At 45.5% G+C, this 24,766-nt stretch overlaps 2 protein-coding genes across 9 annotated transcripts in view; one reads left to right on the top strand and one right to left on the bottom strand.

Moving 5' to 3' along the window:
• Positions 1–20,135, top strand: part of paqr3a (progestin and adipoQ receptor family member IIIa) — a 96,151-nt gene extending 76,016 nt beyond the window's left edge. For 2 of the 8 annotated variants that reach the window (XM_084694331.1, XM_084694333.1), the window contains exons 4-11: positions 10,510–10,572; positions 11,140–11,254; positions 14,364–14,580; positions 14,960–15,122; positions 15,588–15,743; positions 17,228–17,419; positions 17,894–17,984; positions 18,098–20,135. In XM_084694331.1, coding sequence (XP_084550457.1) covers positions 11,245–11,254; positions 14,364–14,580; positions 14,960–15,122; positions 15,588–15,743; positions 17,228–17,419; positions 17,894–17,984; positions 18,098–18,240 — 972 coding nt within the window. In that variant the 5' untranslated portion in view covers positions 10,510–10,572; positions 11,140–11,244 and the 3' untranslated portion in view covers positions 18,241–20,135. Of the gene's footprint in view, positions 1–9,133; positions 9,538–10,509; positions 10,573–11,139; positions 11,255–12,690; positions 13,908–13,962; positions 14,581–14,959; positions 15,123–15,587; positions 15,744–17,227; positions 17,420–17,893; positions 17,985–18,097 lie in introns of those variants that run through there. The other 6 variants (XM_084694334.1, XM_084694330.1, XM_084694332.1 and 3 more) reach the window with 6 other exon arrangements.
• A 289-nt stretch (positions 20,136–20,424) lies between these two features.
• The window catches only part of bmp2k (BMP2 inducible kinase), a 30,041-nt gene continuing 25,699 nt past the window's right edge, over positions 20,425–24,766 (bottom strand). The window contains exon 16 of the mRNA XM_084694336.1: positions 20,425–22,974. Within this exon, the coding sequence (XP_084550462.1) occupies positions 21,555–22,974 (1,420 nt within the window). The 3' untranslated portion in view covers positions 20,425–21,554. The remainder of the gene's footprint in view (positions 22,975–24,766) is intronic.

Raw genomic sequence — 24,766 nt, 5'->3', positions numbered from 1 at the left:
ATTGGCTTCCTGCCATTCTCCATCCACCTCAGCAGTATAGATGTGTGAGTTGGAAGCAACACTGAGCATATGGTGGTGTAACTGGCTTCTTCAGCTGTGATTGAAAGCACCGTTCATCCCAACTGCATCGGCAGGTCATTACTACTGATCGGGGGGAGGAGGGGGGGTTCTCTAACGCAGAGACATGTAGGAGAGAAATCCCTGTGGAATGGAAATCTGCCCCGGGATCAATTTACTTGACACTGTGTAAATGGTATTGACTCTGCCACCTCAGACACACAAACACATTCACACACTCTCACACACTCTCTCCCATTACTTGCTCATGCACACACACACACACACACCAGTAGCTGTCAGACCTGGAGGTAAATTAAACTGTACGGTAGAATAAGCATTACATGTCTCAGAACTTTAAATACCTGATTTAATTAACGTGTTATTAGCTAATTAGTGCATGTTAATTAATGCTCTATTAATTTTCTACAGAGCCAATTGAATCTTAAATGACTATTGGACATCAAAGTGGCAATTGTATAATTAGGCTCTGTCAATTTTGCAGCTATGCTGATAAGATATTTTCAACATTCCTTCCAAAACGGAATGTTGTAAAACTACTGTACAAACAAACTAAGCAAAGCCTTTAGGCCACTTTCTTATTGGACATGACTTACAGTAATTAGCATACATTAGAAAATATGTTTTTAACATTGCATGTGTGGCATGTGTTGTTGTTTGCCAGTGTTTTGGTGTGTGTGCTTCCTTGTGTTTCCATGTGTGCTCCCTGTCACATGTGTGTTTGGTGTGTTTTCACACATGAGGTCCTGTGGGTTTGCATGCACATGTGTACGTGTGGTTGTCTGGAGGTACGTGGCAGCTGTCGCACCCAGGCGGGCATGCGTAGGCCAGCCGCTCCTCCGGGTCATCCATCATGGCGGTGACAAGCCTGTCCCTACATGCTGTTCAAAGTGAGGTCTTCAGTATGGCTGCTTAGTGGAGAATTGATGGGTGCTGCTCGGTTTTTAGAAAGGGAAGCGCCTGCCGTCCGGTCAGGAGCACGTTAATGCGACAAGTGAATCACTCTTTCATGACCCATAAAGCCATCTGCAATAACAACGCTGCTATTCCATTAGAACTTAGCCCCAGAGTTGGGTTCAGGGGAAAGTGATTACAGGCTTTGTGAATTGTTTTGCAGATAATTTTCACAGGATTTTGTTGATAAGACGGGTTTCAGCTGTTTCTGTCAATGAAAATATCAAATCATTTGAGCTAAATAACATAAAACATCCCATCCACTGGTGTAGCATAAGTTGGAGTCAGGTACATCAAACTACAGTAGAGATAAGAGTCCCTCTAACTTTCAAGAGACTCCCAGCCTGGGTCCTGTATTCCTGGTGTCCAGCAGGGTCCTGTATTCCTGGTGTCCAGCAGGCTGCTGTATTCCTGGTGTCCAGCAGGCTGCTGTATTCCTGGTGTCCAGCAGGCTGCTGTATTCCTGGTGTCCAGCAGGCTGCTGTATTCCTGGTGTCCAGCAGGCTGCTGTATTCCTGGTGTCCAGCAGGCTGCTGTATTCCTGGTGTCCAGCAGGCTGCTGTATTCCTGGTGTCCAGCAGGGTCCTGTATTCCTGGTGTCCAGCAGGCTGCTGTATTCCTGGTGTCCAGCAGGCTGAATAGAGAGGCACAGTGCACCTTGTCCCAGCAGATGGACAGCAAATATGAGAACAATGTATCTGCCCAGTGATGAACTATCACTGGTAATATATTCATGAAAATGTATTCATAAAAAAATATAATTGTGATGGAAGCCTAAGCTCAGCAGATGAGTCAATAAAACAGTTGAGAGTTGACAAGCGCATGTTGTCTGGCCAGTGCTTGTGACACCAGATGGGAGGCTGGGCTGAGGGTGGCTTGATTGATCTTCATGTAGAGTGGGGAAGTGTGAGAATGTTGCACAACCCTAATGACTGCACATGAACTGATATCACTGATAAATAAGCTTTCTTTACCACAAGAAACGGTGGTTTTGCAACGGCAAGTGTGGAAACCCTGGTCCACTTTCTGTTGTTAGGCTGCGGCTGACTGGCAGGATTTGGTCCAAAACTGGACACTTTTCAGACGCAGATAAATGTTGGCCATTATCGCAAGCAGCCATTTGTGCTGCTGTCTGACTTACTAATGACTGTCTTCCAGGCAGGAATCATCAGGTCCAAAACACTCATTCTGATTTAGTAGTTGGACATTAATTCTACACAATTATCTTATTAATAGTTCTAAATCTATATTTAATACAGAAGTTATAAACTGTATATAATCTTAGGTTGCTATTATTTTGTCAAATGTGTCTTTGTGATCTGTTTAACAAGTTGGCAGCTAATTAGATGTGAGGTAGGATGCCAGCGTTGGACCAGGCCAGGCCCATCTCTGGCATCCTCACCTGGACCCAGGCGCATGCTACTGTCAACACAGACACTGTGTGTGTGTGTGTGTGTGCACTGTCCACATGTGGTGGAGAGCTGTTTGTGTGGTCAGAGGTGTTTGTGTGGTCTGAATGACAGCCTCTTTAGTGGAGGACCATTGCATAGTGGATCCAGGGTTGTGTGTGTGTGTGTGTGTGTGTAGGGGGGGTTGTGCCCAAGCCCTTCAGTAAGGTCAATGCCTTCTCTCCACTCCAAATATCCCTGGGAGAGAGAAGCGCCCGCAAAACGAGGAAGTACATTATAGCTAATGATGCCTTGCTCAGAGTTGCTGAGTGTGGGGCAGATAGGCAGGGAGGAGATATATGGCGGAGGCCCAAGCAGGCAGAGAGGAGAGGGGAGAGGGCTGGGGAACTCAGCTGTGAAGGCTCTCTGCTGCATGAAGGTCAGCCGGCTGCCCAGAGGTCCGGCACCAGTTCAGACAAGCCCCAGCTGCAAACTGGAAACAAAATGGCTGCCGGACGAAAAGACCAGCTGCACCACAGAGAGAGAGAGAGAGAGAGAGAGGGGGGAGGGGGGAGAGAGAGAGAGAGAGAGAGAGAGAGAGAGAGAGAGAGAGAGAGAGAGAGAGAGAGAGAGAGAGAGAGAGAGAGAGAGAGGAGGGGGGAGAGAGGTAGAGAGAGACAGGGGGGGGAGAGAGAGAGGTAGAGAGAAAGAGAGAGAGATATATCCAGCGGTGCTCCTACTCCAGCCAGATATAGGCATATTAATAATTAATATTTAAGTGTTAATATCTATTATTCATATAACCCTCACTTTCAAATTGATTAAATTAATTATGTTGATAGAATTAGACTAGATTTGGAGGTTAATATGATAATGTTTGTCTTGTATTTGCAATAATAGATTCAGTGACATTACCTTTTAATTGGATTGATGACAGTTCAAAGCCGTAGGGGTCATTTGTACATCAAGACTTTACATTAGTCAAGTTACACTGAACATGGGCCAAACATAAGTTTGAAATGACTTTGGGGATGTCTATAGGAACAATAGAACCACAGAGCATACAGTTGTAAATTACCTTATAAAACCTATACTATACAGACCCCAGCAGGGCTGTACTAACCCCAGCAGGACTGTACTAACCCCAGCAGGACTGTACTAACCCCAGCAGAGCTATACTAACCCCAGCAGGACCGTACTAACCCCAGCAGAGCTGTACTAACCCCAGCAGGACTGTACTAACCCCAGCAGAGCTATACTAACCCCAGCAGGACTGTACTAACCCCAGCAGGACTGTACTAACCCCAGCAGGACTGTACTAACCCCAGCAGGGCTATACTAACCCCAGCAGGACTGTACTAACCCCAGCAGGACTGTACTAACCCCAGCAGGACTGTTTTAACCCCAGCAGAGCTGTACTAACCCCAGCAGGACTGTACTAACCCCAGCAGAACTATACTAACCCCAGCACCAGCAGGACTGTACTAACCCCAGCAGGGCTATACTAACCCCAGCAGGACTGTACTAAGCCCAGCAGGGCTATACTAACCCCAGCAGGACTATACTAACCCCAGCCGGACTGTACTAACCCCAGCAGAGCTGTACTAATCCCAGCAGGACTGTACTAACCCCAGCAGGACTGTACTAACTCCAGCAGGACTATACTAACCCCAGCAGGACTGTACTAACTCCAGCAGGACTATAATAACCCCAGCAGGACTGTACTAACCCCAGCAGGACTATACTAACCCCAGCAGACTGATCCCTGCTTAAACTGCCCTTAAAAGGTAGCAAGCAGATGGCTGCACACAAGCTCAACCCACTGTCTTTAAAACAGTAAAAGACTATGTTCCAAACTGCGTACTTTTACTTAGTAGGTAATGCATCTGCACAGCGTACTATTGCCAACAAAATGCACGAGAGAGACTCACTACCCCCACCACTTCCACAACGCCCCCTGACTGCCAACCCCCTCACTACCCCCGTCTATACCAACCCCCTCACCCCTCCTCACCCCTCTCCATACCAACACACCAGACCTTCTAAATCATTTTCCATTCGTGCCGCTATTTTCTTCTTCTTTTTTTCCTTTCTTCCCGTCGTCTCATCAACCTCCTCTGACTGATACTGGCTCATCATACTTAATCTAGGGTGAAATTTCCTAGTCTGTGCTAAATGACTTGCAGCCTTCATGAGCGGAGAGATATTTATTTTTCTCAGGGCTAATGACCTGTCCCCCGGCCCCGCCCACTGATAGTTATTTACTGGAGCCCAGATGCTCTGCCTCAACGTGAGTGGTCATGTCAGCGGGGGCCATTCCTCATAGTGCAGGCTGGAGTCCCAGTGATCCCGTTGACATTGACTGTGCGACTTTTAAGGCCGTTACCTTTCACCGCCCAGAGATGATCACCTCATCATCGCTTCCGAGCTGACAGCTGATTAGCAACAAATTACTGACAGGAGAAGGCTTTGACACGGGGAGCAGGGGCGTGGGGGAAGGGGCTTGGGGGGGAGCAGGCATAAGGGGTGGAGGGGGGTCAGGAGCTCTCTTAACACACACATATGCAACCCCCCCTCACACACAGGTAACTCCCCCCTCACACACACACACACACACACGCACCCTTGGTGCAGAGTAATAGCCATGTCCATGATGTGCAAAGCTCATGATAATGTAATAAGCGTAGAGGCGCCGAGATGGGCTGTCTGGTGGGGAGGAAGAGAACAGCTGCTGCTGGTTGGGAGGAACGGCCACACATCCTTCCCACTGTCGTTTTCTTTGACCTGATTGGATTATTCCAACAAGAGCCACCAAACTAGAGGTTGGATGTGTTGCAACGGTCGCCAACATCGATTCAGTTCAGCACATTCCACACATGAACTGGTAGATTCAAATACAGCTCAAGGGACTACTTAAACAACATAACATAAGCAATGTGATGATACTCTGTTTAACACACGAGGTAGCATACTGATATTACATATACATCTTTGTCGTTTTACAAACCATCAGATAAAGGCAACACCCTAAATGTGTATGTAAATATATGTACATCTCATACCAGAGATGATTTCATCCTTTCCTCTGCTTTCCTCATTGTAGCCTGAGACAGGCCTCACCAGACTGTAATACACAGTACATGACATCACTTCCCGCTGGATAGAGAGCCACTTCCTCCCCCCTCTGTGTGCAGATGCTGTCAGGCCTTGTCCTTCCCCTCCAGGACAGAACAAGATGGTGGCAGTTGAAAGAGGGCATGCTCCATTTCCTGCAGAGAGGATCCATTTTTAAAGCTTGAGGAGCAATTTTAATAGCCTGGCTCTGCCCTCCTACGTACTTCCACTCAATTTTCCTTTTGCTTCTGTACTGGGTCTGGGAATTCGGCACGTAAGTCAGATGTCAAGGTTAAATTTCTACCGGCAAATCAGCAAACAGAGGGATTGGCTGAGAACGATGACGTTGAGGTTGTGCGCTAGTTTGAGTTGTAGTTCCGTAATGGCAGCGGAAAAAGATGCAAGCTAAGCCATTCGGTCAGTTGGGGCAACGCTGCCGAATATCCAGAAGTTAAAGCCGGAGCAAGACCAATCTTTGATCCCCACGGCCCCAAAAACATTGGCTACTCGCAAGGTTTTTGGGGCTATCTTGTTGTTATTATCAGTGACCTATGCACTTTGTAAAGCTCTTTCTTGGAAGTCGCTTTGAATAAAAGCGTCTGCTAGATGAATACATGTAAATGTACTGCTGCACCACCCTCCTCAGGAGGGGAATATGGAGTATATATGGAATATAATATCAGTCTCATTGTAGGAAATGTTTGTTTCGAATGCCTGGTAAAGATGGGTCTCTGCAGAAAGGCTTTCATGGGTGCTTGTGAGGTGGGGCTGTATGAGGTAAAGGCTGTAGTGTGAGGTGGAGGCTGAAGTGTGAGGTGGAGGCTGTATGAGGTGGAGGCTGAAGTGTGAGGTGGGGGCTGTATGAGGTGGAGGCTGTAGTGTGAGGTGGAGGCTGTAGTGTGAGGTGGAGGCTGTAGTGTGAGGTGGAGGCTGTATGAGGTCGGGGCTGTAGTGTGAGGTTGAGGCTGTAGTGTGAGGTGGAGGCTGTATGAGGTGGAGGCTGTAGTGTGATGTGGAGGCTGTAGTGTGAGGTGGAGGCTGTAGTGTGAGGTGGAGGCTGTATTGTGAGGTGGAGGCTGTAGTGTGAGGGGGGGTGGCTTAAAAGGAAGTGGTCTGAATGTGGTCAGTAATTCAGCTTTTTGAGCCAATGTTCAGAAAATATACAAAATATAAATGAACGTGAAACACACATGCTCATACCGTACTCTCCAAACACTACAACACACACACACACACACACACACTTTGTGGGACTCTCCCCCCTGGAGATGGGTGCTGGGGGCCCTCTGTCCAGACTGACATGTCAGACACCTAGCGTTAGATTAACTGCCTCAACTTCCTTTTATCCCCTCTTCCAGAGCAATGCTCATTTACATAAACAGATAATCCCTGATAAAGAATTTCCATTAGACAAAGGTGAAATGGATCAATTTTCTCTGCCAAGATAAATCTTACATTTTACACCGACAGGGTCATTACACAAGCCACATTTCAGAAATAATGTATTTAAAAATCAGCCGATAGCCACCATTTCCTGCTTTCCAATTACCTTTAAGAAAAGCTTATTCTGTGGACAATAAAGCACATTATGGCACAATATGATACAGTCCATAAAGATCACAGTGTTTGATGAGAGGTTAGCGAAAGCTCAGCATATTTAGGGGGAATGTCACAACCTCGTGGTTATCGCTGACACCTCTCTGTGCTCAACATGCAAATGTCCTATTACGCCCAGTCCACATAGATTAAGAGGCCTGTACGAAAATAAACAGGTTTTTCCTTTTTCTTTTTTTCCTTTCTCTCCCTCCCTCCCTCCCTCTCTCCCTCTCTCTCCCTCCTCCTAGAGGACCTGGTGAGGAGGCAGAGGGATTGACAGGACTGCAAGGTGATGCCACCAGTACAGGAAGGGAGAGAGAGGGATGAAAATCTCATTAGTTCTCTTCCACCCCAATTCATGGCTCTGCCTTTGACCTTGAGATACCTACACCCCTCTATCACCCCCCCCCCCACACACACACACACATACGCACACCCCTCCGTCCTCCACCCCTCCTCCACCCCTCCTCCTCTCTTCCAGGTGGATCACGTTGGCAGTGGGCTGCTCTGGCTGCTCGTGGCCAGGTCTCTGGGTGAGTGGTGTTGTGTGCCTCGGCGCTGAGTTAGAGCCCGTCCCTGAGACACACAGCATCAGCCACTCCTGAGGCCAAGGTTCAGGGCTGCCCCTCCCCCATCTCTCTCACCCCCATTTCCCTCTCCTTCTCTTCCTCTCTCTCTCCCCCCATCTCTCTCCCTAACCTTGTCTCTCTCTCTCTGTGTCCCTGTCTCCCTCTCCCCCCTGTCCCTCTCTCTCCCTCTCTCTCCCTCTCTCTCCCTCTCTCTACCTCTCTCTCCCTCTCTCTCCCTCTCTCTCCCTCTCGCTACCTCTCTCTCGCTCTCTCTACCTCTCTCTCCCTCTCTCTACCTCTCTCTCCCTCCCTCTCGCTCCCTCTCTCTCTCTCTCCCTCTCTCTCCCTCTCTCTACCTCTCTCTCCCTCCCTCTCTCTCCTTCTCTCTACCTCTACATCTCTCTCAGATGTAGAGGAGCCCCCTCCTGTGTGATCGGGCTGATGGGTAGAAGAGAAAGGGGGGGAGGAGGGGGCCTCCTCTGTTTAGAGTGCTTGGCTGGCTGGAAACCAGTAGCTCCCGGCCAATCTCTTTCAATCATCTTTTTCAACATGAAGACTCATCACGACCTGCGAGGTATTAATTTTGTAGCAAGTGAGCTGTAATTTTCCCTGGCATGTGCAGTAGACAAGGGGCAACACACAGAGCTCTGGTGAAAACAAAGAAATCAGCAATGCTCCCCTCTTCTCTCTCCAACAGGAAAGATGAAACCTTTTATCTTGATGGCATAGGGCAGCATCCTTCTTAATTCTGGATCGCGACGATGATAATGATTTTCAAAACAAAATTCCACCAGTTAGCTTGAACGCTTTTAACGTGATGGCAGGAAATCATGTGAGCAAATCTGTTGACATTTGATTTTGGCATATTAATATGAAATTGAATTCCTCAGACACCAGTATTGAAACTCTGATATATTGTGTACTAAAGTTAGTGTTTTAAACACACAAAGAGCTATCCCTGCCCTGTCAGTTTCATGATCATTAAATGGATTACTATTCTTTTGCGACTCATTTTTGACTAAAACACAATACAGAAGGAGGATGTCGGGTCTGTTGTTGGCGCCTCCCAGCCTCCATCCTGAGACGCCAGTCGCCATGGAGACCCATAGCGCCACCTTCTGGCACGCACGTGGTCTTACTGTAAAACACACTGCAATACGCACACTGCAGTAGACACTGCACACACTGCAGTAGACACACTGCAATATATACACTGCAATAGACACACTGCTGTAGACACTGCAGTAGACACACTGCAATAGACACTCTGCAATAGACACACTGTAATAGAGACACTGCAGTATACACACTGCAGTAGACACACTGCAGTAGACACACTGCAGTAGACACACTGCAGTAGACACACTGCAGTAGACACATTGCAGTAGACACACTGCAGTAGACACATTGCAGTATACACACTGCAGTAGACACACTGCAATACATACACTGTAATACTACTAGGCTGTTGAATGTTGGCTGATCTTTTATTTCTTGCTCTTTAGTTTGTACTGACAACGGTGAAGCATGCCCTGACATTGACTTTATATTGACTTCCAAACAGCCGTGCATTATTTGTTTTGAAATGCCTATTCAATCCAAACAAGAGAAATTCTCTGGATACTATATTGAATGTATGGTACAGTTGAGCTGTGTAAAATCTAAAATATGAGCTACTGCAGTGACAAATGGCTGGATCTTTGTCTGCTCTGGAGGACATAGCCAGGGTAGAGGCAGAGTGACACCTACAGCACGCTAGGCCAACTACAACTACTGACCAGGATGACGGATAGGGAGAAGAATTCTGGATCAGGATTCTCCTTGGGTTCAGAAATAAGGTTGTACATTTCCCTCACCTACCACACACCTACCAGAAATGCCAGTACTTGACACCCAAAATGAAATATTAAACCGATTTAATAAATTTAAAAGCCTGGATAATTGGGATGTGCTGGATGTATGTTGAGATTTATAATTGCTTATTGTATTAGGTTCACTAATATGTGTTATTAACAGAAAGACACATTCAATTTGTGTTCTGAAAGAGAACTGCTATCTGTCACAGCTCACAGCACAGTTCTCAGTTGCTTATGTTTTTATATTGTGCTAGTCCTGTTGTTGTTTGAGAATGTGATAGATCAGTCCTGTTGTTGTTTGAGAATGTGATGGATCAGTTCTGTTGTTGTTTAAAAAGGTGGTGGAGGTGATGTATGAAGAGTCTTGTAAAAACATGTGGCAGTAAGCTGTTCAGTTTTTCTCTGGTCCAATGACATCCTTTTCTTTATATCCATGAAATCATGAAATCTTTGTCACAGGCTATTATAGTTCTTGAAGTGGAAGGTGACAAGTTAAATCCCCAATAAATATTTTTATGTATGAGAATATGTGATTTCCCCATTATCTTACAAAATATCATGGGAAAGCCCCAGAAAATCAATCTACTTTCCATGTAACATGAAAAAAAGAGGATAACTGCAAAAGAGCAATATGCATATATAATCTACAATCGGTTTGATAATAAAGTGCTTATTTTTGGCGTTGTTGCAAAAATAAGTACCCTTCGCACATAACTCCTGTTTCCCAAAAGCTTAGAATGTGTGCTACTTCAGTGACATGGAGGCTTATGACTTCATCCACAAATGAGGATTAAGTGGAAGTGCAGCCTTGTGGGAAGTGACACACGCCAAACCATTGTTGATATTAGAGTACATTAATCGCGTTCCCTATGACAGCTAAATGCCGTAAAACAATCACCCTACCATCCTAATCTCTTGCTTATTGTGAAAATTGTTTTCTCTTTTCTTTATTAGATCCCTGGGGCATGATAAGACTGCGAGCCAGATGTACATCTTATTGAAAAGAGAAGACAAAAAGTAAAAGGAAGCTTCAAGATTAAGATTTAATTCCTTTCAATATTGTTGCTTGGATGAAACTTTTTGCAAAGTGCAAAGAGACTAAGGAAGGGCTTTTCATTGCTCTGAAAAGATTTGTGGCCCAGATGTGATATGAATTTGACAGTTTAACAAAAGTAGACTTGGTGGTAAAATATTTGGTAATGCCATTTTTGTTTTTTGAGGGCTTTGAAAGCGGGTTTTGTGTCTATCTGGCCCTTGTTATGAAACAACATCCTCCCCTCCTCCAGGTGGTACCTTGTTATGAAACAACATACTTTTGCATTGTAAACAATTTGTTTACACAAACGTAATTGTGTAATATGCCAAATGATAAAGGTTGCTCTGGCATACAATGGTGGTAGCTAAAACATGTCTTAACTGATTTGTAATGAGATACTAATATATCAGTATTTAATGTTTCACAGACAGGATTTAAAGGTGAAATCAATTCTCAAATGAATGTGTACCCGGGCTACAGGACATTCGGAATGTGTATTTATTTATTCTTCAAACTAAACGTTTTTTTTCTTGCTTTATTCTTTTCAGGAACATGGTGTTTTCACGCTGTTCTCTGAAACCGTGGCCTTCTCACTCCAAACCCAGCGTTGTGAGGAGAAAAAAGACCTGCCATTTTGTGTCAAGGCCAGCAGCATGGGATGGTGTAAGAGTGCAAGACCTACTGTTGTGAAGAGAGAGGGATAGGGAGGGAGAGAGAGAGAGAGAGAGAGAGAGAGAGAGAGAGAGAGAGGGTGGGAGGGAGGGAGAGAGGGGGAGAGAGAGAGAGAGAGAGAGGGGGAGAGAGAGGGGGAGAGAGAGAGGCCACATCACACATCCACAGAGCTGCATCCCAAGTGTCACCGTCCCAAAAATAGAGCTGGCGACCAGACTGCAGCACCAAACAAACAACAGCTCTCAGATCCAGTAAACATCGGCCAGCGCTGAGACACAACACACTGTGAAGGCTCCCTCTGTCTTCCGATCGCGTTAATCAGGGCCAAGGAGATGGCGATGGGAAGGGACACCCATCCTATTGGAGCAAAGTGAGGCCTGGTCACCCCCACCCCAGACGGCTCCCTCTGTGTAGACACCAGGGACAGAGTCGTGTCTGCAGCAGATGTCTTGTGGCGCCGTCTATAAATAAAGTGGATGAGACCGGCTGAGGGCTGATGCCACCGCCATGAGGTCACTGGCCAGGCGGACCTGATAGGAACCAGGACTGTCACTCCTGTTGAAGCTCTGGCCACAGTGGTGGACTGTGAGGAGAAGAAGATTGTGTTGCCAGATTGGGGGTTGCATGGCCTTGACAAGACGATTATTTCCACTATTGAAATTTCCTCGAGCTCAACAAAACATGTGAGGCATTTGTCTCAAAAGAATTATCTTCCGTGACATAAAAGTATATCGGAAGCTGTTAGTCTGTTTCCATCTGTATTGCACCTGTTTTCAGTACAAAACAATGAGGAGCAAAATAATACACACATTTAAAACTCATTTTTGCAGATTGACTATATATAAACAATATATTCTGTTCCATATTATGCATATTCGTTTTTCAGTAAGGAAGACTCCCCTCTGCTTTTCGTTTGTGCCAAGTTTGCAGTAAGTAGAAAGAGTTTAATTTAATGTTTCATTACACGTTGCATACGTGCACAATTACAGGGAGGGTGGAGCACACCTCTCCACATTCACTCTGACAGGAGAATTGAGGACAAAAGGCACAGACGAAGCTCTGGAAAAGGCGCACACCACAGATTGTCACAGTGAATCAGTCTGGAGTCAAAAGAAGGTAGCAGGCTGAGGAGCAGTCAGGACGTCTGGAGGAGAAACAGTGTAGAGAGAACTCACACCGGTGCTGACACCTAACCCTCTTCAGCTGGTCCCAGAGGTGGAAACACAACCTCCTGGGACCAAGAACTCTCAAAGTTTCCTGCGTTGAAGGGTTTGAACCAGTTGAATGGTATAATGGGACCCAGTAGTACTCCACAAGAGCTACATTTAGAAAACATGGTTGCCAAAGAATATATTCCAGTCTTACTCATCTGTTCCAGGACTATTTTAGATACATGCTGAGTATTTCTAGGAAAAAAGTGTCTTGACATTCTAGCACTTGCCCTTGCGTGTGTTATTATCTTGGCAGACCGTTTGACAGTTTGTTGAAGTGGATGTGCTGAGAGGTGTATTAGAGGTGCTAATGAAGAACACACTCCCACTTGAGAATGAAGCAGTTAACTAATCCTGTCTGGGGTGTAAAAAGAGGAGGGAGGAGGACAGGAAGTGTGATTTCCCTCCTGAGGGGCACTCGAACATCACGCTACTGAAATGTCTGACGAGGAAAATGCCTCGTGAGCGCGTTGCAACAGTAGAGCCCAGAAATCACCGGTTCAAGCTGTCAGAGTCAGATGGGATGTCTCTAGGAAGGACATGGTCTTGTGTGTCTCAGTCATCTCTGAGCATGTGCAGTCATAGGGTTTACAATTCATAGGTGATTGGGTGGATGGTACATATGCAATCAACATCCATGAAATTTGCTTATAGGCTTACAACATGTTTATAGGAGACACAACTGCTATGTAGTAATTTTAATCTCTTCCCCATATCCGCAAACAGAATGGCTGCTTATCTGTGGAATCTATAAAGTCAATGTCAGGCAGGATTGTCTGTGTGTATCTCGAGAACAGGGCGCTATATGAAGTTGAGACGTGGAGGTGTGTGAGGGGTTAAATATCAAGTAAATCATTTAAAAACATTTCGAACTTTAAAATTACATTAACATTTTACATTTTGTCATTTATCCAGAGCAACCTAAAGGATATACAGGGACATTTCCCCCTGAGGCAAGTAGGGTGAAGTACCGTGCCCAAGAACACAACGTCATTTGACACGGCGTGGAATCGATCCGGCAACCTTCTGATTACTAGGCCGACTCCCTCACCGCTCGGACATTTAAATGACTTTACATTAATCATCTTAGACAACAAAAAAAAGTGAGAATGAGTTTAATACGCGAAAATCTCAAAGTAATTAAGCGAACATTACTGTCTTGCTCCAGACTTGCACAGATTTTATGCCGAATACAATTACTCAGGCGTTCTACTTCGCATGCTGAAAGGGGTCCTTAATGACGTCGCAGCCATTGACGATAAGGAAACTTGAAACCACTCATGTTGCACGCCAAATAAATGGTTACAGCTACATACAACGTGGTTGTATATGACGATATATATGTGTCCTGTTGTATAATATACATATTCAAATGTATAATACGTCGTGCAAGAACACTAATGGGTCCAACTATGCATACACAAAACTGAAAGGTACGTCTCTCGGTACATTAGCTTAGTTTTAGCTGGCTATACACTTAGACTAGCTACTATAGCAAGCTACCGTAGCCAATAGAAACCGCAACAACAACATACCCAGTCACTAGCAACTAGCTAATGTTGTTTGAGCAGTTCGATGTAGCTAGCTTTGAAGCACGGCTAGTAAAAGCTAGCGGCTTCTTACTAGCCTAGATAACTTCCTGTTTTCCTATTGTTAGGTGGCTAACAGTTAGCTAGTGCTAAACGATAGCATGTTTCACTTTCAATTCATTCCAACAAAAACGAACTTTAATCGTTATGTCTGTTCTTTGTTGGTTTACCATTGTCAACGTTTAACTTAGTTCCCCTTCATGACATTGGCAAGTTGTTGGCTAGCAGGGGACGCTAGTCCTTGTCAATTTAAGTATTTAGTAAGTTCTTTAATTGTGTTTTGTGTTCTTCCAATTAAAGTGCATGCCAAGGAGAAAACAACGGATCCGACCATGTCACAAAAACTTATGAAGAGCGCGCACTACATCGAACTGGGCAGTTACCAGTACTGGCCGGTGCTTGTCCCCAGAGGTATTCGGCTTTACACTTATGAGCAGATCCCGGTGTTCCTGAGAGACAACCCGTACATCACGGACGGATACAGAGCATACTTACCTTCAAGACTATGCATCAAAAGGTGAGTGAGTACGTCTAAGGCACCGGTCAGTCAGGGTGAGTCTACACATGGTGTTGGTGGTTCAGCAGGGAGGCCTAACTTCAATCTCATCTTCTTAAAACAACTCCTAGGCCTGCATGTACTCAACACCCCTCAATATATCTTCATTCTGGAAACATGTTTATAATAGACATGAATTATCCATGAGAATTCAAGCTCAACACATTTGAGTAAAGTAGTTTTAGAGTTCATTTTTGTTCTTGGAACATAGAAGTGTTACATATAAATGTATGTCTCCCTACACGTAGTATAATAATAATAATAATAATAATACACAGACTTTAATCCATCCCTGCTTGCTCCTGATTCCATGATGGGTAATATGAGTGTTGCCCTGCAGCATCTTCATCCTGTCCAACGAGACAGTGAACATCTGGAGCCACATGCTGGGCTTCCTGCTGTTCTTCTCCCTGGGCGTGTACGACATGGCCGCCGTGCTGCCCTCCTCCGGCGCCTCCCGCGAGGACTACGTCATCTACTCCATTGGCCTGTTCTGCTTCCAGGTGGGGGCTCTCTTCAACCACACACCTGTTACCATGGTAGCAATACAACCTACTACCACACACCTCTTACCACAGGAGCCATTGAGTCTACTACCACACACCTGTTACCATGGTAACAGTAGAGTCTAATATGACACACCTTTGTATCCAGGTGTGTTACTGTGAGGTGTGTGTTCTGTGTGTCCAGGTGTGTGTTCTGTGTGTCCAGGTGTGTGTTCTGTGTGTCCAGGTGTGTGTTCTGTGTGTCCAGGTGTGTGTTCTGTGTGTCCAGGTGTGTGTTCTGTGTCCAGGTGTGTGTTCTGTGTGTCCAGGTGTGTGTTCTGTGTGTCCAAGTGTGTGTTCTGTGTCCAGGTGTGTGTTCTGTGTGTCCAGGTGTGTGTTCTGTGTGTCCAGGTGTGTGTTCTGTGTCCAGGTGTGTGTTCTGTGTCCAGGTGTGTTACTGTGAGGTGTGTGTTCTGTGTCCAGGTGTGCATGCTATGCTCAGTGGGGTACCACTTGTTCTGCTGCCACCGCTCTGAGAAGACGAGCCGGCGCTGGATGGCGCTGGACTATGCGGGCATCTCCATCGGGATCCTGGGGTGCTACGTGCCTGGAGTCTTCTACTCCTTCTACTGCAACAACGTAGGTCCACTTCCTGCCTGGAGTCTTCTACTCCTTCTACTGCAACAACGTAGGTCCACTTCCTGCCTGGAGTCTTCTACTCCTCCTACTGCAATAACGTAGGTCCACTTCCTGCCTGGAGTCTTCTACTCCTCCTACTGCAACAACGTAGGTCCACTTCCTGCCTGGAGTCTTCTACTCCTCCTACTGCAACAACGTAGGTCCACTTCCTGCAGCCCCCTCTGCCCAGGCCTGTGACAGCCTGCTGACCCAGCAGGACAGGACAACCAGCTTAGAGACCAGACAACAACCCTGTCTAGATGGTGTGCTTCCCTTAGAGGCATTTCCTTTTAGATGAAAACAAGATTATTCTATGTCAAATTTTACTCTGACTGTCCCTGTTTTCTTAGAACAGTCCGTTATTACATCAGGGAGAATTTAGGAAAATGTGATATTGTTTGCATACTGACAATGTGGGCACTTGATAGACTTGGGTCACATAAAGTGATGTTACCCTGCAGCACATTGGACTGAGTTTGATCACACGTTCCCCAGATACTCGAATGTACTCAGCTACTACAGTTTGACATGGTCGCCTTCTGAAGTAGATAATTGAAAAAAGCAGGAGAAAAGCCCATAGTTTGGTGTGCTTGATGAGCTGATTGTTCCCAGCACAGAAGCACAGTGACATCTCAGTCGTGGGTGAAGTTGTCTCCGTCGCCCACCTGTTCTTGCGGGTGTGACTCTTCTCAGAGTTCTGGCCGTGGCTCCGGCTCGTGGTCCCTCCCCCCCCCCCCCCGCCCCCCGCATATTGGAAGTGCCGAGCTATTGTACCCCCAGAACGCAGCTGAAATCTGCTCCAGTCCAAACCAGATGGCTGCGTTCATGAAACAGTCCGTCACTCCTATTCCCCACCATATGACATTCACACTTAGGGGAGCCATCTCCAAATCCACTCCTCTCTGCCAACACTGGGGCTCCGCTTATGGACGTTGTCTCCCATCAGCCAACTCCCTAAAGAAAACAGCAGTTATATTTAGTCAAACTCTAATGATACAGTGCAGTTGGAATTTTATGGATGGGTTTGTGTTGGAAAATAAAATTTGGCAAAATGCATGGTATCCAGATCTATGCCTGTAAGTGGGAATAGGTTTCAATCTTGGCATTTCAGATTGGGCATTTTACAGCATGCAAATTTATTCACTGTGAAATTCGTCAGGACTTGTCTTGTGAGGATGTGTTTGAATGGCAGCCAAGGCTTCATGTCCGTTAAATTGCAAAACCTTCACTTGCATTTAAATTAAGGTGTGGGTTTCATTCTTCAAACATTCAACAGTTACATTTATGTACAAACTATAGTGCTGAATCACATGTCCAGGACCCCAGTATGGTCAGCATCCTCTGCTGTAGCAGCCTCATGTTACAAAGCAAACTATATTGTCCATACCTATACCTGTATGAGTATTTCTAACATCTGTTTGTTGACCTGTGGTGATGTTCCTCAGTACTGGCGGCAGGTGTATCTGGTGACTGTGCTGGCGATGATCCTGGCTGTATTCCTGGCTCAGATCCACCCCCACTACCTCAGCCACCAGCGGCTGCGCTCGCTCACCTTCTGCTGTGTGGCAGGCTGCGGCCTGGTCCCCACCGCCCACTGGGTGCTGCTCAGTGGAGGCTTGTCCTCTGACATCGTGCAGGTCAGTTCCCCAGCAGGAACCAACCACTGGAACACTGTTGGGTTGGTTTAAGAAGGGACCATGCACATTTACATGAGCACTTTGAGTCCATCCTGTTAATGTGTCTGAAGAGACTGCACTTCCAGTCTCTGATTATCTGCTGCATTTATTATGCAGTTTTTGTACGTTGTTTTGGATAAAAGCAGGGAGTCAGGTGGCTGAGTGGTTAGGGAGTCGGGCTAGTAATCTGACGGTCGCCAGTTCGATTCCCGGTCACATACAAAAAATGACGTTGTGTCCTTGGGCAAGGCACTTCACCTTACTTGCCTCGGGGGAATGTCCCTGTACTTACTGCTCTGGATAAGAGCGTCTGCTAAATGACTAAATGTAAAAGCATCTGCCAAATGAATAACTTGTATCACATATCACCTGACTACAAAACACAGTTCCTTACAGTTAGTGTGTCTGGTCGGTTGACGAGCATCCTGCCCCCAGGTGTTCCTCCCCCGGGTCCTGGGCATGTACGTCATGGCAGCGCTGGCATTCCTCTTCTATGTTTCTAAAGTCCCTGAACGCTACTTCCCAGGTAAGGCGGTGGTGTTAGTGTGTTAGTGGTGATGGTGTGGTATCTGCTGTTACCCCAGGCGAACATGTTAGTGGTGATGGTGGGGGTAATGGTATGGTATCTGCCATCTCCAGGCCAGCTGAACTACGTGGGCTCCAGCCACCAGCTGTGGCACATCCTGGTGGTGCTGATGTTCTACTGGTGGCACCAGTCTGCTGAGTACATCATGACCTACCGCCACAGCCACCCCTGCCCCGACTACCCACAACACACTTAGGACATGCAGTACGCCAAGGAGCCAACACGCCAAGGAGCCAGCACGCCAAGGAGCCAGTACGCCAAGGAGCCGGCAGCATCAGGGCTCCAGGTGGGGCCGGGAGGGTTCAACACGTGTGCAACAGGCCTCAGTGTGGCCTCACAGCTGAGGTCACCTTTGGGTTCAACTGGATGGCCCTTCGCCATCCCCCTAAATGAGAAAAATCATGCCAATGTTACCTTTCAAAACACGAGACTTTATTATTAAGGATTTTACTCAATTTGAGTGAATATTTGTAGCAGTAACAGACCGAAGGGGGCTTGGTTATCTTGACCAACAAAAGCTTTGAAATCCTGAGCAATTGTCCTTTTGTGCTGATCACATAAGGTAGCACATTAACATTGATAATATTTTTCAATATAACTGATGGAGGATGATATACCACTGACAAGGTACTTGTAAAGGAGCTACATATTTATTCCCCTTTATTTTATTTACACAAGCAAATGAACTGGGCGAATCTAAACTTCAGTGATGAGCAAAATTTATTACATTGAGTCTGTAATAAGTGTTGACACATTTAGTCAATTATTTATTTTATTAGGGGTGTCCCAGACAGCATATAAACAACTGGGTTCCTCACAGCTACTAGAACGTTCTTCAACACAGTGGTCGAGTAGACCTCTGCTGCCCCTCCGTTGGAGGCTCTCTACACTGTCATCCTCTCATCAGAGGGGATTTAGCTGGATAACTGTATTACTTGTACATTTGTTAAAACGTAAAGCTGTGAGACTGCCGAATTTAGTTTTACCGTAGCAAAATCTGTTGTCTGCCTTCCCGATGAGAAGCATACATGATTAACAGTGCGTGTCCACTGCAGCGACGCGAATCGCTTGCCATCGCTCGCTTTTCCACAGTTCACCACGCTCGGGGGCGTTTCAAACATGAATGTAGAATGTAGTTGTCTAAAATCACTGTTGTAGTTGTCATGGCCAAGTGTGCAGACTTGGATTTACGTAGTCGCAACATCGATCAAAATACAAAACTGTTTAATAGACATACACGTTGACATGTGTAAAAAAACGTTTCATTATATTAATCAATCTCTGCTGATCTGTCGATACAACAGGGAGTTCCAGCCGGGCAAGCTAGGTAGTTACCACAGAACAAAGTTACGTAGAGTACGCGGCCCCATTATAGAGCTAGGTGGACGATAATGGGACCCCTTACGCTAATGTGACTAAACTGAATTTGAAAGTACAAGCACCAACAACTTCGGCAACCTTGCGCCATGCATCGTTTTTTTTGTATTAACATCTCTGTTCGAATACAGCCATGTATCGTACAGGACTGGGTAGTCAGCCACACAAACCATTAGTTTCTCCTCCACCTTGAAACCTAGAAAGTTTGAAATGTTTAACATGGTTGCTACGTTACGAGAAACAAGAAAACACTCCAATTGGCCATCGCTAGCGATAATCGCTTCTCATTTGCATAAAGTTGAGAAAATCTCGTGTTGCGTCGCTACCCACAATGCACCACGCAAGCGATTAGCCTGCTGGCTCCATAGAAAATGAATGGATAACACGTTGTCACTCGCATCGCGTCGCTGCAGTGGACAGGCACTGTCAAACTTTCATCAACATCAGTTGAACATAGACAAAGGCTATTCATGATGTACTTCTTTAACCTATGAAGGGCTTGTGCAATGACAATGTTACTTGTTTAATTTGTATTCTTAAGTATTTAAACTTGGTAGATGTTGAATGAACAAAAATGTTACTTGGTATTATGTCTGATTCTCATTTGCGCTCTATTGTCAAATATTTATGCATAAGTTGATTTAAAAGTAGTTTTGTGTAAGCACATATCCTCATGGGTATTAAAGAGAGGCATCGGGTCCTTGAGTGCTAAAACTCTTCTGTATGTTTACATTAATTTTTCAAGTATCTTTTGGTTTAAAATGAATAGTACATAAACAGCTTTCTCCAAATCCTTGCAATGGATTACGGCATTAATCAAAAGTTTATTGCAGTAGACAGCAGTTGGTGTGATGAGTATGTAAGTATGATTTATATTTTTAAGGATAAAAAAGAATTCTATTAATATATCAATTACAAAGCAGTAACCTGTATATTAATAAGATGGATAGAATACTTCGAAGGCCATCTGTGTAAGAAGAGAAGCATGACATTTACCAAAAAATACTTTAAAAGTAAATTTATTTTAAAACATGAACAATTTATTGGCCGATTAGTTGAACTAGGTAATATTTTTACTTCTCGTTTCTGCAACATTTGGGGCGGTAGTCATGTAAGACAGTAAAGCTCCACAAGTCCGCACTAAAAAGATGAACTTTCAGTAGCTCCTTAATTTGCTCTTCATTTTAAGAGTGGAAGTGCACACAGTCAGGAAGTCTTTCAGATGGATGCGATTACTTCCATACATTTCATGCAGGAAATATAATTTCTTTCCAAATAAAATTACATTTGAGGTAAAATATAACTTTCAAAATAGAACAGTACTTTTACACATAGCTGTAATGCTCATAAGTTTGGAAATGGATACCTAATATTCTATATTAAAACCATTCTGATTAAAAACCCATCTTAAAGAAATTCAACAAATGAATCCCTTCTTGTATTAAATATTTTCTTCTAACTGATCTGAACCAATTACAGAATCTAAAAGTAAAAATATGCATAGAAAAAGGTCTAACTTGTGTGAAATAGTGATAAAAGCCTACTTCAAAACAATTATGCTTCCACAAAGAGTAATGTTATCTATTGTGAACTAGTTTACGAGGTACTGTGCAGCAAGGCGGGGCCTTGTAAGGCTTTATGGTGCTAAATGAATCTTACTGTTGGATGAAGAAGCAGCCCACTACTTTATATAACCCTAACCCAGCCAGCTTCTTATTTCTGTTTTTTGCAGCAACTCAAGCAGTTGGACACTGAGGAAGCTTGTGACAGTATGATCGAGTGAAACCAAAGTCCTTTTCACTTGTTCAAATGTATCAATGCGATGCTCAGAACACATATGATGCAGCATTACAGGCTTCTGAGCAAATAGGTATAGGCGGAAGGAATACAGAACCTGAAATAAATTGTTTTTGCTCCTCAGGTTTAACTTTGTTATTCGGTCGTTGTGCATTAAAAGGTCCCCTGCAAAAATAAGGAGACACTTCAGAGCATTGGTGTAGAAAGCACATGCTAAGAAGACCAACTGCCAACACCACAAAGCTGCCATCTTCTTCATGACATCGTCCATGCCGTCACAGCAAAGACTGTTACACAGCGATGTGCTGGAGTCAGCATTTCTGGAAGACCACGTGTTCAGGGTTTGGAAGGAAACGGCGCAGCTCCAAAGGGGTCCAGCTCTCCCTGCTGGGGCGGCTGCTGAGCCCCGCTGCTGACCTCCGTAAAGGGCACCGCCCCAAAGTCATCCATGATGTTGCTGTTCCCAAGTGCTCCGTGCAGAGAGCAGGTCCGGGGTCTGGCGCTGGCTGAGCCCAGGTCCCCCTTTCCATCGGCCAGGCTTTGGTACTGGCCGTGCCGACCACCGTCCTGGGGATGAAAGGGCTTGGCTCCGAAAGGGTCCAAGATGGCATCCTCCGCCGGCAAGGAGGCGCCTTTGTCTTTCCCGTCACTAATCGTCACACCAACACTAATGTTTTCTTTTGAGTCAGAGTTGCTAAGAAACTCATTGCTGCTCTGAGAGTCCCTCCTGCCGACCTTCTTGTGCCTACGGACTCTCTCTGGGGTGCGGAAGTTGGGCTTGTTGCTCTTGCGCCCCCCAGTGGGAGTACCATGGTGCCGCTTGCCGTTGCTTCCAGTGGAAGTGTCCTGCTTGGTTTTCCTCTGGCGTGAGGACAGCTTCTGTAAGCTGCGCTGCTTCAGCCTCTGCTGCTGCAGGGGACATGGTGCCTCCTCAAAAGATGGATGGAAGATGTCTTCAGCACTTCTGGATGTCATTGGGGCGGTAGGGCCAGGTTGGAAGGGAGAAAACCCAAACACGTCGATGACCTCTGGGGAAATGGGTGGTGTTTGGCCCATGGGGACGTCACTGGAACTCTTTCCTGACTTAGAAAGGTTCCTGCTGAATGGTGCTTTGGTGAAGACATCAAACTCGTCCATGGCCTGCTGCTCTTGGCTAACCTGCCTGAAAGGTGCCCTGGCAAAAATGTCAGCACTCTCTGTGGGCTGCGCTCCTCCAAGGAAGGGAACAGCGCCAAACACGTCCACGGCACCGCCACCAGGGGGCGCTCCCACAGAAGCTCTGGGAGACTCCGGAGGGGTGATCAGGGCCCCCTGTGGACTGGGACAAATGCCCACAACTGCATCTTTAGTGTCTGGAAGCTTTCTTGCTCGACCCTTGATCCTCCTGGTGTCGTAGTCCGAGTCAGAGCTGTGCTTGTCATCCTCTTCCTCTGCCTCCTCTTCAGAGTCCATGAGCAGAGGTCTCTGGCCCAGGTTCTCAGGTTCTGTGTCGTCGTGTTCACTGTTCAGTCCTTCATCCTCCTCTGGTTCATCCTCCTCACTGCTCTTAGGGGATGGTGGATCGGACTCAAAGTCACTGTCAGACTCCTCCCCTGGCCTGCGGGTGTGCAGGCTGGCAGAGTTGTCTTTCCTCCGCCCTGGTTTGTGCTCCTTGGCTGGTGGTGGCAGGTTCTCCTCGGTGGTTGGAGCAGGAAGGGACTCAAGGCCCAGACCAGGGAGGCTAAGCTCTACGCTGGTCTGGTCAGGCAGCATCACACTGGATCTTCCTGGAGAAATGGAAATTAATGGATAATTAGAAGAAAGAAAATGCTGCAAAAGAAAATGCACATGAAGTCTAATGGGACATAACCTATGCAAGATCATATCTGAGATCTGAATGTGAGAGCAGCGTTCTCTGTCACAAAAACTGCATTTATGCATGAACAATATGAAGATGAAATTCAAAATCCTAAACCCTACTTTCCAGATTATCAAAAATTCTCCCTAGATCGCTAGAGCTGTACAGATGGACCATAACTTAATACAATAAGGGTTTAAAGACAATACAAAGAGTGGAGGGGGGTAACATCTTAAGATTTTAAACATGATTGTTATGTTGTAAATCAGACAACAATGCTTCTTTAGCTCTTGTAAATTCTCTAATATCACAAGGATGTAGTCGTCTCAATCTGGATTACATGACCACTCCGGTTGGATTTCCCAATGTGTCCTTCATGACATCTTGGAATTATTTAAGAAAAAATATAAATCCCAAGTTTGGCCCGTGTCAAAGCAGAAGGCACACCAGAGGAACATTACAAAACTCATATGGTCCAAAAGCTGCTCTTTTTTTCCATGCCGTTTTTATGTGACCCAGCAAAAACAGCCTTTATCATCTGACCCAGCAAAAGCAGGCATTGGAAGCAGCAGGAGTACAACACCTAGCCCCAGTTTGACGTAAACCTCCAGTAAGAGGCTGATTCAGACCTCTGAGGGTGACTGTTACTCTCCCATTTACTTTTAACGGTTTCATTCGTGTAGTTAAAGATATGCCTTTAGACATTAAATGATAGTGAATTGGGTCTAATAAACTGTATACAATATTGCCTTGCAACATGAAAAATGTTGCAACTAAAAGGTAAAAGCATTTACCGTGTCTGGGGCAGTATCATAAAAGACCAACTTAAGTCTACGAGACAGATTTCATTTCCTAGGAGTGACATAATTATAGTAGAAATATGAGCATAAACTCCCTGCTGTGCAGACAGAAATGGACATCTGTAATATCTGAATCTCAAAACTGAAAAGATTTGACAACCGTTGAGACAATGTTCTAGATAAATTAACAATCAAGGGGAGGTGAAGCAACTTCAAAAATAAATATACGAAACTCTTTAAAGCACTTGTGAGTCACGCAAGTCCCGCATCTGGTCCATCTTGTCTACGTTATGTCCCTCTGCATCAAAACAATCTGCAGCGCTGCACAATGGAACATCTTTAATCATATAAGAAGATCTAAACCTGGAGAACAAATTTATGTGCTGATGTTCTTATTTGAGGTCAGCGGATTACAGTTACAGCCCTTGTTAAAAGTGGTAATAACATGTAGTACAGAATAAGCTTTTTGGGTGGGAGCCAAGGTGGTCTGTGGCCCAGGCTTCTCTAGGTCTTAGTGCCAGAAGGTTTTTCACACACTGGACTGTCAGGGCAGCACTGTGGCCACACGGCTGTGCAGTGGATTACCCAGACTCCTCCAGCAGCTGCTGTTAGGGAGTAATGATAAGGGCAGAACAAACCCAAAGTACAATCAATTTAGAATACGAAAAGCCTCCTGAAGTACTGGGCCATGTCATAAAAACTCCTGTCTAAGAATGAGGTTAAGGTTAGGGTTAGAATGAGGTGAAGCACTTTCCAGCTGTTCAGTACAGAGTCTTTAGAGTGGGAACATGTTCAGTTACACAGTCTAATTAACAGGTCTGAGATTAGGTACAACAAAGACATAGGAGACTGTGCATCCCAGTCTTTCCATCTGAAGGAAGACAGAATGATCCTACAAACAGCCATCAGTA

Source organism: Hypomesus nipponensis, chromosome 28 (assembly GCF_054491055.1).
Source record: "Hypomesus nipponensis isolate SF chromosome 28, ASM5449105v1, whole genome shotgun sequence".
Classification (NCBI taxonomy): Eukaryota; Metazoa; Chordata; class Actinopteri; order Osmeriformes; family Osmeridae; genus Hypomesus; species Hypomesus nipponensis.
This window is presented reverse-complemented; position numbering and strand designations above follow the sequence as displayed.